At 39.2% G+C, this 14,034-nt stretch overlaps 2 protein-coding genes across 4 annotated transcripts; one reads left to right on the plus strand and one right to left on the minus strand.

Annotated features, from left to right (window-relative positions):
- Positions 1 to 1,231: 1,231 nt before the first annotated feature.
- LOC135610497 (cytochrome c1-2, heme protein, mitochondrial-like) lies at positions 1,232 to 5,931 on the minus strand. 3 transcript variants are annotated; one of them, XM_065105078.1, is made up of 8 exons: positions 5,791 to 5,931; positions 5,108 to 5,177; positions 3,153 to 3,358; positions 2,687 to 2,966; positions 2,523 to 2,594; positions 1,836 to 1,952; positions 1,674 to 1,739; positions 1,232 to 1,586 (listed from the first exon to the last, which is right to left on the minus strand). In XM_065105078.1, the coding sequence occupies exons 2-8, from the start codon at positions 5,165 to 5,167 to the stop codon at positions 1,470 to 1,472; spliced, it is 918 nt and encodes a 305-aa protein (XP_064961150.1). In that variant the 5' UTR covers positions 5,168 to 5,177; positions 5,791 to 5,931; the 3' UTR covers positions 1,232 to 1,469. The 3 variants fall into 3 exon arrangements, with proteins under 3 accessions (XP_064961150.1, XP_064961148.1, XP_064961149.1); XM_065105076.1 differs by having other exon boundaries at positions 5,108 to 5,193; XM_065105077.1 differs by having other exon boundaries at positions 5,108 to 5,268; positions 5,791 to 5,916.
- A 2,783-nt stretch (positions 5,932 to 8,714) lies between these two features.
- On the plus strand, positions 8,715 to 13,927 carry LOC135610499 (triacylglycerol lipase 1-like). Its single transcript, XM_065105080.1, has 9 exons — positions 8,715 to 8,986; positions 10,776 to 10,886; positions 11,110 to 11,250; positions 11,466 to 11,576; positions 11,691 to 11,834; positions 11,919 to 11,959; positions 12,052 to 12,128; positions 13,001 to 13,096; positions 13,404 to 13,927. The coding sequence occupies exons 1-9, from the start codon at positions 8,801 to 8,803 to the stop codon at positions 13,724 to 13,726; spliced, it is 1,230 nt and encodes a 409-aa protein (XP_064961152.1). The 5' UTR covers positions 8,715 to 8,800; the 3' UTR covers positions 13,727 to 13,927.
- The last annotated feature ends 107 nt before the right edge of the window (positions 13,928 to 14,034 follow it).

Consider the following 14,034-nt stretch of genomic DNA (forward strand, 5'->3'; position numbering starts at 1 on the left):
TCGTAGCGGGCGCCGACTCCAAGAGATCCATTTGCTGGACTCTGCAAGGTTTGAAAAGGTGCCAGCAAGGGGGTTGACAAAAGGGAGGGCGGGTTTCGGCCGGCCGGTGCTCTCTTCCTCAAGATCTTCTCTCTTTGACTCAACTTCTCGTTCTGCTGCTGTTCATATTCTCCGGTTTTGTGTCAATTGCAAGTTCGATTCACACGAAAGCATGCGCATGAGCACGGAGCAGATCTCTTCGTTCTAACAGTAGGTCACCATGGATGCAGGCGAGGGCGAAGGAGACTGCCGAGGCCAGCGGCTTGGACCGGTGTGCCGACAACTGGTTTATGGACGGACACGTGCAGTGGTAGGTCGCGGTGACAGCAAGGAGAACAGCAAAGGTGTAGGATGTCAATACTTGGGAGTTGGTGGAGAAATATTTCGAAGCAAGCGTTCATATATCCTCCACACTTGGAGACGTACGTATGCCTGATATCTAAACATGCATGCGTCGGTACATCAAGGACGACTTCGTATGTTTGATCCAGCTCGATTCCAGCTTCTTCACCATTCCACCACCAAAAGAAACTAATGATAAATACTGTAATTGGCTATTAAATCTTGATAATTGTTTTCGAGGGACTTGACACGCACGCCATGCAGACGTGGATCAGCTGGCTCATCGCATCTGCGGGACTACGAGCGAGGAGGAGGAGCATTCAGACACGAGGGGCTGGAAGCAAGAGATTGGACTCGTCTGCACAATCCAACTTGTCGGTGTACCAGAATCTAAGTTGTCAGCTTGTCGGACGGAGCCGAGAAAATCTTGGCTTTCTTCTTTTCTTCGTTTGCACGGCGTCTCTGACTTGCACAATTCAACATTTGAATGTTTGAATAAGCCGATAGAGTGTCGCCCGTGACTTGCTTCCTTTCGGTGATGAGGTCCGGTAGTACTGCATCCATTTTGTCTGTCGTGTGCTACGTGATGGAAGTCAGCGTGAGTGATCTCATCTCATTTCGTTCATGAATCGATTTGCTTTTTTCGGAAACAGACATAGGACCCCTCGCCACAGAGGTTGGCACGAATATACCAGGTTGCATTAGTCCAAAGGATGCACAGAAATATATGTATGAATATAGCAGATGCTACACTTAACAATTTCCTTGAACAGTCTGAATCAGTGTAAATATTGCTAGATTTTATTTGGTATGAGCGAGGAAGCTTAGAGATGTGACCACATGCATCGCCTGAAACTGAGAAGATTGACACCATCTTATAAAAAGTATATGTTAACAAGGTGATACAAGCCTCAACATATTCGGGTCACAAAAGAAGTTGATACGCACACCATATAATTATCTCTGGCGACGGGAGAAAAAGAAGATTGCTAGAGTTGTGATCTCATCCCGCTTCCATGTACATCACCCAAGATCATTATTGTTGTTTTCTCACTAAATCTAACCCTACCTTAACATGTAAAAAAGGATTAGTTGATGACATCCAGCACCAGCTTGCGGGACTTGACAACGGACCACTTCAAGCGCCGGTAATAAGCAGCTTGGAGCAGAGCGAGAGACAGTACAAATATCCATTTGAATCCCATCTACCAAAACAAAAAAACAAAGAAAACTAGAGATCAATAGATATCATAAATATCATGAAGTCAAGTCTAGGTGGGTTGCAAGGTTACCAGCTTCCTTTCTTCCATCTCGGGCTCTGCTGCCCATGACAAAAATGTAACAACATCTTTCCCCATCTGTAATAACACCGGTGGAGACCCATAAGTTACGTCCAACAAAGATACGGAGAAGATTACATAGAATGTTACAGCAGAAACTATCGGAAAGCATACCTGTGCCTCTGTGGCAGGAGTACCATCTTCATATTCAATGGCACCATCAATAAGCATTTTGGGCATAGCTATTGCACCACCAGGAAAGTATGGATTATAGTGCAGTCCATCTCGAATCTGCATTTCCAATTATATCAACAAAATAAATGAGAAATTTCAACAAAATCACAAACTTATGCAGATTAGCACAAGCACATTAAGCAAAGGAAATACAAGATTGTGTCAAATAATAACTTATGCACGGTGACATATTATGTCACGTCATTGTGAAATTGCTGGATTAGCTTTTTTCTAGAAGCAATGGCAACTTGTAAGAACAAAGAAGTGACATTTTTTGCTTCTGGAAGTTAAACTAAAGTTGCTATTTCAATGCATCACTAGATTCATATTCTCAGAATGCGCCTCCATGCCCAAATAGGAATTCTACAGCACAAATAAAGTCAATTGATGCTCGGGAAATACACTGTCAGATTGAGCCTAGAGCAAACAATATCAAATGCTTGTCCAACTAAAAGTTACTTTATAACCATTACTTCTCGTATCTGTTAATTATCTTGTCGTGTATATATGAGATGTACCTTAGTACATGATAGAAGCTGTTGCCAGCAATTACAACATTACATGAATGTTGACTGTTAATCTCACAGGAAAGCACTGACAACTTTGTACAGTTTTTTGGAATCTTACCGAAACACCAGCAGGAGGATCACGGTAGCCAGTGAGAAGAGCAAACACGTAATTTTGGCCATTGTGTCGTGCCTGGAAAAGAATAAGGAAAAAGGTAAGAATTTGATGTCTGTCATGGACAACAAATGTTATAAATAACCAAAATTCACATGCAGTAGTTTTACCTTGGTAATCAGGCTAAGGTCTGGAGGATATGCCCCTCCATTTGCAAATCTGGCTGCTTGTTCATTTGGATATGGCTGAGGAAAACGGTCGCTTACTTTACCAGGACGAGTGAACATTTCACCTTCATCATTGGGACCATCAACCACCTCAATCTCAGCAGCCATTGCTTTTGTCTCCTCCTCGGTATAAGCCACACCGACAAGATCTCGATATGAAATCAGAGACATAGAATGGCAAGAAGCACAAACTTGTTGATAAACTTGGTGGCCACGACGAATTCTGATCAAATCATTGAATGTGACTCAATGTGAACGAGTCATAAAAGCTGTACTAGCTACATTGGTAAAATTTGTATCTAAACAATGACGTTGATTATGATGAACTTAACTAAATTGGCACCAGATTTTACTTAAAGAATCATTTAAATTAATAAACTGAAGCTGATTGCAACATTCTTTTACTCACGATGCATGATCATAAGAACTGAGAATGCCTTTGTGAGGCCATGGATAGCTGGGAGCTGGTAAGCCATGTTCTGCTTCGTCGGCAGATGTTACGGTAGCAAAGCTCAGAATACCAGAAATACCAGCTCCAACTAGTGCGAAGACTTTTAGTGACTTAATACCAGCATCCTCCTGCCTTATGGATGAAACCAATGATGGTGCCTGCACCTAAAAGAATTGAACAGAAACAGCATAACTTTTCAAATCAAAGAAAGAAAATTCAGTGAACCTCCGCATATCAAATTCACCAGCAGAACATCAAAGGATATGATATCTTAGTAAGGAATATATATGTATGTATATATATATATATATATATATATATATATTCTCCAAATGCAGGTACTTGCTTAATAATTCCTGAGACATATGTATTTTAAATACTCATCCTTTTGTTGAGAAAGGTGATAAATTATGACATTCCATACGTGACCGATGCCTTAACAATAACAAAATTTGAATTTCAGTGAGCCCTAGAACAGCTTAACAGCCTCATTTTTTCCATGATTTTACCCTACAATTTTTGCTGGATATGAGGCCTCTGGTCAGAAAGACCAAGCAGATAATTTTCATATGCAACGAAGACTTACCACAGAAAAATTAAATGATAGCATCTTTCACATGAAAGGGATATATAATTGGCTATATCGGAAAGGCACACATAACCCAGTGAACAAATTCACCGAGGCAAACCCTACAAGCTCAGCCAAATATTCCTACCAGCACATGAAGATCCCTCCATATGTTCCTTACATGAAAGATGAAGAACTCTCGGTCGATAAGCACTTTTCTTCCAGCATAACATTTCAAATAAAGTCAAACAAACTGAACTAACAAAGCAAGCTAGCCCACTCAATCCACAACAACAAAAACAAAACTTGGCTGCCAGCCTTCTACCTTTCTCCCATTCAAGTTCTGCTTATCTGGAGCTTGGAGGGGTTTGAGAAGTACTTGACAAGGAGAGAAGAATAAAAACAATAAATTTTTGTTTCAAATTCTCTAATTAATTATGACATATATTGTTAAGTAATTGCCCATTATTATAAAGAAAATGTCTTATAATTGCATATAGTGAAACCAATATTATAAAATGGGATCAATACCAGGATCAACTTAGGATCCGTGATTGGGATCAGGATCAAGATGGTGAAATCAGACATATCAGATTTAATGAAGCCAAAAAGCGACTTACAAATTTAAAGAACATAGATCACATATTTTTCCTACACAAAAATCTTATAGAGATAGATAGCTTTCAAAAAGAATGGTATCAGAAGTACCATAACTACTGAAAAAAAAATGTAGTCTCTACCAGTACCATAGCTATTGAACCATCATATAAACTCAAAAGACTTATATTCAGAAGAAACCGCATTGGTATGACTGTGATAATTGGAGTGAGCATATGTAAAAGAAGCAGAGAAATAGAATGTATCTACCTCTTGGATAAAGCAAAGACCTGAAACTTACACTCAAGGGCATAAGAGGATAAGCCAGGAGTAGCAGTCCAGTGAGTTTTTGTAATCTAATTAAAACTGGACAATTTGTTATACAAAATCAGAAAACACTACAAGACATTAAAAAGTAGGATTTCATATATGTGCCGCCTTAAAGATGAACAAAAGGAAAGGAGCGAACAATGGTATCGCTTCCAACAGCAGTTGCTTGTCTTATGCAACAACATTTTGAAGACCTAAAACATAAAATGAAAGGAGCGTACAATCATCTTGTTTGCCAGACAAAAACAAATTGTCATATGCGAATCTTATACACATACAGATCTACATGTTTAACCTGAGAATGAGATGAAACTTTTTTTTTCATTAGATGGTGAATTGCCATAAATCATGACGATTTGCTAACCTATAACATATACCTCGTCATCAACTAAAAAAAAGGTAAGAGAAAAATCATTACCGATGATTGGAACCGAAAGCCCTTCCTCAGAAGCCGGTTGATGACTCTTCCAGCGGCCATCGAGTTGAATCTTCACCAAAATGTTTCTAATCATCGCCATGATTTTGAACAGCGGGAAGCAGAAATCAGATATCCAGAACAACTAGTTACAAGCAGATAAACTGAAAGATGGAAGGCGAACGCAATATCAAACAAAAGGACATTTGTTCAGAGTTCACTAGTAGCAATAAATGAAGGGTCAAGTTACGCAGTAAACAGAACCAAAAGTAGTTAGAGAGATGCATTGAACTTGTCGTATCAAAAACAAGTTACAGGAAATGCCAGTTTCTTGATTAGGAACGAAAGTAAGCCAGAAATAAGATGTCTTTCCTCCGATTCAGATGTCGTCTGCTATGATCCGACATCATAAAGGCCAGACAGGGCAGAAATAAGTGGGAGTAATGCATAATTAGATCCTTCGATTCACCAAAAGAAGGGAAAGAAATCGTGGATTAAAATTTAAATGCTAGCGACGGCCAATACGAATCGAATCGCAGGTCTCGTAGGAGGGCCATACAGATATGGGACCTTCGACCCAGAAGAAGAGCGGAATCCTCATGATCCTAAGTAGATACGGGAGGCCTTGCACCACGAGACGGAGATCAAAACAAGAAAAGGCGATCAAGGAGAGGAGGAAGCGAAACCTGGCGAAGCTGCGGGAGAATACGCCGGAAATCTACACAATGATCCTTTCTTTGCGTAGCGTCTTCTTCTACTGCCGGAGACGAATCTCTCTCGCCCTCTCTTAGTGTGTGGCGGAATGGGGCGAAGCGTCAGCCGCAGCTTAATTCGGATTTATGTGATTCTGATTAATTCGCAAAATTAAGGTATTTATTCTTATTCTAATTCTTTTATATATATATATATATATATATATATATATATATATATATATATATATATATATATATATATATATTCATCCGAAAAACTCGATATTAATGATATCCAGAGTTTAAGCTAATTGCCAAATGATAATTAGTTAATTAGAGTTATATAAATAGAAAGTCGCTACTTACGTGGGTTTGCAATCCAAATTAATCTTAAGGAATCAAGCAAGGATTAACGATTAAATTAATAAGATTGACTAATTCGAGTGAATCGATTTGATACAGATGATGTTGTTGGGAGGTTTAGTTCTACAGCCCTCCGAAAGCTTTCGTTCGACCATAATGACAAGGGTGGAAGAGAGATTACAACAATCGACTCTTGGAATGGAGAGATCCTCTACTCAAATCACAAAGCCACCTCTTGCAGGAAAGGAGGGGGAGATGAATGAATCAACTTATCTCCATCAATGTCGTCGTCTTGATCCTCTATCTCTCAAAGAAGCCCTCAAGCAAGCAAGCAGTGAAAGTAGCATGGTTGGCTATCATAAGCAAATGTTCAAACTCTTTTGAGAGCCAATGAGTAGTAGAGATTATGGTACTTGAGACGATATTGCACGGCGCCGGACACTACAAAGTCGTTCTACAAAATGTGGGATGGAACAGCATATCGTCGACCCATACGGGATGACCAATGCTCGTCTATAGGGTAAAAGTCATCCTCTCGATAAATCGTTAGCCATTAAAGGATCACGTATGATCGACTACCCCTTCGAAGGTATAAAAGTCAATCATCTGACCAACGAGATTATGGTACTTGATATTATTTTCACTGGTTTAAATGAACCAATACTCAGTGGTAATAATGCTACATATAATATCAAAGGATTATTTATTAAGATCAGCATACAACCAAGTGTCAATTATATAATAGTTTGAAATGGTTAGAAGATTTGGATAATATTCGGAAACGATAGAGTAACATCGTAACAAAAGAAAAAGTTGATATGACATATTTTAGCATCATCCACGTGGTAGACAAAGGACCTCTAGGTTGACGTAGAGCGACACCTCAGACCCGAACAAGATGATCACACGACCTTTGCATTGTTCGGCATTGTATAAGTCGACGTCGGACACCACGGAGCCATTCGGTAAAACTCAAGATAGCGTCACACAACGTCGACCCGTACGAGATGGTCACACGCTCGTCTATAGGGTATAAGCCATCATCTCGATCGACCACCCCTTCAAAGGTATAATAGTCAACCCTCTAACTAATGAGAGGAGACTTCTTCGAACACTCAACTCTTTTTTATTCTGCTCAACTATTACTTAAGCTTCGGAGGAGGTCAAGTCGGAAAATCTCCCTCTCGATCTCAAACTGAGTGCAGGAGCTCGACGACGAAGAAGCAGGCGACGAGACTCACGACTCAATCCGACCGACGCTCACTTCAGCCACCCGAGTCTCTGCATGGGTAATATTGCACATCAAGGATTAGATCAAACCATGCTAACTCATCGCCCACGACGTAAAGGTTCATCAACAAAAATAAGATACTGAGTTAAGATTAATAAAAATAATAATAATAAATCTGATAGTGAATGATGCTAGAAAGGCATCAACAGATAGGGAGAAAATGGTAAAGAAACTTCTAAACGAAAAATCTTGATTTTAAAAATCATATTTAATTACAAAACCGTCTTCCAACCCGTCAAATCTCCATACTTACTTTCTTAAGCAACACTACTTACCAAAGTGCTTCCAAAAGAGTGGAATGTAAGAAATAAAAAAGGTTATAATTTCCTCAAGTAGCCTTCGAGATTTCGATTTCGATTTCGATCGTCCCCATAGATTAGAGGGCCATATTTAAAAATAAAAATTTTAACCCATAATTTTATTAAGAAACATAACAAGTCTTTCGTACCAAACCACTATGCTAATGATAAAGATGATGATGATGATTATTATTATTATTATTATTATTATTATTATTATTATCATGAGTCATCAGGTAAAATTAAAATAATTCTCACCATAAAAATATTGACCACGCCAACCTAAGGAACAATAATGAAGAAATTGGAAGTCAACTAACTAGAATTATTTAGCACGCAAAAGTAGGTAACTTGCGAATCAAAACAATCACATGTTAAATCATATATAATAATAATAATAATAATAATAATGATAAATTCCTAATAATTATTGTTTCCCAACAGATCCGAATCTTAATCCTCCCAAGGGAAGACCATCCATGAGTTATTCCGGATCAGTTTTGGGATGGATCCACCTCGGATTTTAGTAAATCCAAATTAAGGTTCATAGTAACCTACATTTTTAGCTAAACTTCCATCAATTACCGGATCTAAAATTCAAATCGGATCCCATTAAAATCATCCATTCAGAATATCAACTTAATTTAATATTCAATTTTGGCACCCCTTTTTTCCCCCCTAATATTCCCAACAAATATCAACCCTCGACGCGGAACCTCTTATCCGTCCTTCCTTCTCCCAATTAGTCGTCGTGCGTTCCATTCGACTCACCAAAACCACCACAGAGGCAACGGTGGGTCCGAGCTCACCACTCTGTCCAGTCACAAGACAGGTGGGTTGGCGGGTAACATGTTCACCGTTCGTTGCGCTCGAATTCCTCCACCGACCGCTGGGGTCGATCGAGCATCCGCTTACCTCCGGTGAACGTAACCCCCATCCCTGAGATCTTTTTCCCCCCCCCTCGATTCTTCCTTTCTTCAGGCCGCGGACCGAGGAAGCCGACCGCTACTTCGGGGAACTCTCGTCGCCTGCCACCGGCCATCCCAACATGAGGAGAGTGCCATCGTCTGGCGCTGATTTCGTTGCTCTCCTCCTCCTCCTCCTCCTCCTCTTCCTTTTTGGCAGGGTCCGCTGCTCCCCCGAGTACAGCCTCGGCCGGAGTTCTTCTCCCGCGACCGACAGCCTTTGCGCTCTGCTAATCCGACCGTCGGGCTATCCCTGTTCCGAACACACCGTACCGCTTTCTCCCCCTATTCCACTTTGATTTAGAAAGAATTTTCCATTTTGGTGCATGTCTGCTTCTCGATCGAAGTTCCAGCATTAAATTTCGTTACTTACCGTAGAGGAATTGGTTCTCAAGAACCCAGAGTGCGAAGATTTTGGAGGTTATGGAGTAACGAAGCACCAAATACCGGATGGGGGAATCATAGCTCTTATTTCATTCTTGAGAAAATTCCAGTGCATGTATGTTTGTTGATCGATCGGTTCGTTTGGTAGTGTGATGTTTGATCGTATCACTATAATCTGAACATTAACTAAAGTGCCTTTAGCATAAGAAATGAATGCTAGTTGGCTACTTTCTTATGGTCATTTCACAATCTGGAAAGTGATGAGCGTTGCACCTCTATGTAGTAGCAGAGTTGAGATATAAGTGACATGACTTGCCGAAGTCGTATGGTAACTCAAAGGAGTAAAAGAAGGAAGCACTCCTTGGCTAAGATCGAGTGGTTATTTTATAGGTAAACTTACTTTTGAGGGATTCGGAGACTGGATTCATATGAGAGGATTTTGTCTTAAGATGAGGACCAAGAACTGCTTAGCTGCACGTACAAGGAGTAACCATGACCTCCTCAACATTTTGTATGCTGCTGTTTAGTTCATCATAGTACTTCTTTTGTTTCAGAAAAAAACGAAAAACATGAGGACCAAGTAGATCAAGTGAGAAACAAAATGTATGATGCTCAAATCTTCATGTTACTTCGTGTACAACTGAACCGAATAGTGGGAAAAGTTCAAACAGTTGGGTGCAAAGATTTGTTGGTTACATGAGCACAAAGCAGCTTACTTGTAAATAGAGCATAGTTGTTAAACTGAACGTCGATGTCAAAACCCAACAGGTTTTGCCAAGGTAGAACCTAAGGGCTATTTCATGATAAATCCTAAACATCGGTGTGCTCCCTTAAAAGGGTCTTCTCTTTAACTATCGGTGATGTCATAAAGTTACTTAGAAAAACATCGAGAATTTGCTAAAATTGACTGCCCAGTACATTTGTATCAATGTTACTCTGAAAATGTAAGATGTATCTAATCTGCAAGTATTTACCATGTTATTTCTGCCTGCATAATTATGGTGAAATTACTTTATTGAGTTATAATACGTTGTCTGTAACCGATATAAGCTAACAGTTTACTGATTTTGTTAGTCACTCGTTCTCATTCAGGTTTTTCTTGAATAATTGTATAATCTCACCGCTGTTGCACCTGTGATGATCATAATCTATGTCGTGCAACCATAAATATTCTTAGAAAGACATCTAGAAGCTGGCAAGAGTGTATAATAAATACATTTATATCAATTGAATGGTGAAAAGTTTAAGATACATCTTGTGTGTATAACTAGATTTAATAATTACAGGACATGCGTCTTTGTCTTCCCATGTCTCTTCTTAATAACTTGCACAATTATGATGGGAATTACCTAGTTGAGTTGTATCCTATTAGCATGTTGTCTCTTGCTGATGTAAGCTGACCATTCACCAGTTTGTTGAGTTAGTGACTCTCAGTCTGATTTACTTAAAACAATTGTGTAAGCACAAGTCTTCTGGAGGTGAAGGCAAAGGCAGTCCTACCTGTCTCTGCCTTGATTCTTCCATTACATTCACATGACATTTTATACTGCAGCTTAGCTGATATTGTTTTATATCAAGATATTATTTCTGACATTATGGTCTAACCAACGCTGAGGCTTCTTGTCCTTTTCTGAAACACAAATCCAAGTGCTAATTGGCAAGTGAAAATTGCAGGTTGAGACTAAAGATGGCTACCTTTTAACTATTCAACGAATTCCACACGGGAGAAAAGCTTTAAAAGGAAAACCTGGTCCCCCGGTTTTCCTTCAGCATGGTCTTTTTCAGGTCTTGACTAGAAGCCTCAAGCTTAGAACTTTGTTTCTTTCATCATATTTAAATTCCTATAGTTTCAAAGTATATTTTCTTGCTACGGTACATTCTTGTTGTTATCAACTATTGAATTGGTATGTGTTGTGATGTTGATATCTGAAATTGCACATCATATGATGTGGTGCTAAACTAAATGTAAGACATAATTCCCTCTTTTGTTTGCTTTCTTTGCTGACAGGGTGGAGATACATGGTTCATGAATTCCTTTGAGGAGTCACTAGGTTTTATCCTTGCCGATAGTGGTTTTGATGTTTGGGTTGGGAATGTACGTGGCACACGATGGAGTCATGGACATACCACTTTATCTGTTCATGACAAGGTATAATCAAATTGTATTTCATATTCCTTATATTACGTGAATTTACAGTGAGCTATGATCTTATACTTTCTTTCTATTTGCCGGGATCCCTTTATGTTCATGATAAATGGTCCATGCATTTCTCTTCGTGCCTGATTTCTATATTCTTCTTTCTCTGCATATGATTAGTGTATTATATTAATTTTCTAATTACATTGTTTTTACTATTTCTTTAGGCATTTTGGGATTGGAGTTGGCAGGAACTAGCTCAATACGACTTGTTGGCTATGATAAGCTATGTGTACTCTGTGACAAATTACAAAGTTTCCTACATAGGGCATTCGCAGGCATAATTACTTTCATGAACCATTTCTTTCCAACAATTTAGCATGTTCTGATGTTTTTCAGCGAACAGCAGATGTGAAGATTTGTTTACACAGAAATTTTTGTATTTTTGATAGGGAACTATCATGGCTTTAGCTGCTTTCACCATGCCAGATATGGTCGAGATGATTGAATCTGCTGCTCTTCTTTGCCCTATTTCATATTTAGACCACATCACTTCAAGTTTTGTCCTTAGAGCAGTGTTCATGCGTCTTGATGAGGTAACTCTTGGTGAATTGGGAGATTTTGAGAAAAAAAATTCTTGTGCATCGAATTTGACTTGCTTCTTTGTTTCTGTGTGATAGATGCTTCTCAGCATGGGCATTCATCAGCTAAATTTTCGAAGGTCTGATATTGGTTTGTCTGATTATTTTCCGTTGACAAGAATTCTTTTATCCTTCTTTGAGCAGTTGTTTATGGAAAATTTATCATATGCAGTGATAAGGGTGTTCAAATAATAGATTCAGTATGTGATGGCCACATGGACTGCAACAACTTGCTGTCTTCAATAACAGGTTGGCCACCAATGTTAGCATAACATTTTTTGGTTTGTCTTTAAAAGGCTTGGTTCGCCGAAAATGTGTTATTCCTGTTTTTTCCTGAGTAATACCGCTTAAAAGAATTAAAAACTGTGAAAAATAATGAACATGAATGTAAAATGGATCAAGCCTTCACTAAATTATAGGTTCAATTGGAACAATTTAGGCTTTTCTTTTGGTTTATGTTGTTGTCATGTTTCTGCCAGTGAACCTATATATCTCTGATTTTGTTTCCATGAAATCACTTATGTAAGGAGGAAATTTAGAGTCTTCAGTGGAATATCATCCCAGTTGGTCAAATCACATGAGATTGTAATGTCATAGTAAGTGAATGCTGTGAATATATTGTGTTGCTGGCTTCTAGAACTCAAGGCACAGATGATTCCTTGTCGGTACTAAATGCAGTCAACTGTGTTAAAATTTGGCTGATGTTCAAATCCATTATAAACTAAGAAAGGGAAAGAAAGTATGCAACAGTCTGGAGCTTCAAGCATAAACTGAAGAGAAAAAAAGAGAGGAAAAGTTGTGGCAAACATAGAGCAAGTTATTTTGTTGTAGGCACTCTTTTCTGCTTCTAGTTTGTCAATCACTTGTTTGTCATCGACGGGCTTGCTTCATTTTTGTGTTATTGTTACTTCTCGAATTCATAGTTGATATGTTGCTGCACACTTTCGATGGCACTTTTGTCCGCCTTTTTCTGTGTTCTCTAAATCTCTATATAGTTTGATCACCTACCCAACTGTGCTTTCTTCAGACTTTGAAATACCTTTATACAAGGTAACAAATTATGATAAAAGAGATTTACACTTTTTTTATGCTGATGATCTTTAAATATGGGTATTCTGCAGGGGAAAATTGTTGCTTCAACATGTCTCGAATGGCCTACTATTTGGAGTTTGAACCTCATCCATCTTCAACAAAGAACCTGCACCATCTTTTCCAAAGTATGTGTTGTAATTCACGATGTTGCTACTACTTTCTCTAGTACAGTGCCAAGTTTCAGCAATTTCGGGTTCTCATAATTTGCGTCAGTTAGCGATAGCCATCTCTAGATGTTCTGGCATGACATGATAACTATTGCTGGTTCCCGAGCACCTTCCGAAAAAAAAAAGAAAAAAAGATTGCCTAAAGATTTAGTTCTTGCATTGCTAGTTGTTCCTTTCTCGGTCTTTGGTTTGAGAATCATCCACCACAGGTGACATTTCCTTGGTTAGGTAAACATCATCTAACATGGTCTTTGTAATTTGGCAGTGATCCGGAAAGGCACCTTCGCAAAATATGACTATGGGTTTTGGGGCAACCTTCTACATTATCGCAGCCTGCATCCCCCAGCATTTGATTTGGCAGACATCCCGGATTCATTGCCCTTATGGATGGGTTATGGCGGTAAAGATGCATTAGCAGACCCTACCGACGTACAGCATACACTGGAGGAGTTGAAATCGAAGCCAGAGTTGCTCTACATTGATAATTATGGTCATATCGACTTCATCTTGAGTGTGAAGGCCAAAGATGATGTCTACGGTGACCTGATAAGGTTCTTGAAATCCCGGGGATGTTCTAGCAGTTACTGACGTGTTTATTCCACGGGATTATGCTAGTGTGTATATTGATTCCATGTCTTTAGGCGTAACTGTAGATGGGAAAAAATTCTGAAGTGTAATTTCTCATTGATGCTGAAAGGTCATACCTGTGAAAGGAGATCTTAAGCCAGTAAGACACCTCAAGAGGTGCATGTAAATAGGCTCTTATTTGGATATATGTTTTGTTGTAGAGACTGATGTGTGATGGAATCAGTTCCGGTGGATAGCAGCTGCTGATGGAGACGACCTCGTCGTCGCTCGAGACTGCTGCTGCATCTCTCATGAATGCGTGATCGATC

The sequence above is a fragment of the Musa acuminata genome, chromosome BXJ2-4 (genome assembly GCF_036884655.1).
Source record: "Musa acuminata AAA Group cultivar baxijiao chromosome BXJ2-4, Cavendish_Baxijiao_AAA, whole genome shotgun sequence".
NCBI lineage: Eukaryota > Viridiplantae > Streptophyta > Magnoliopsida > Zingiberales > Musaceae > Musa > Musa acuminata.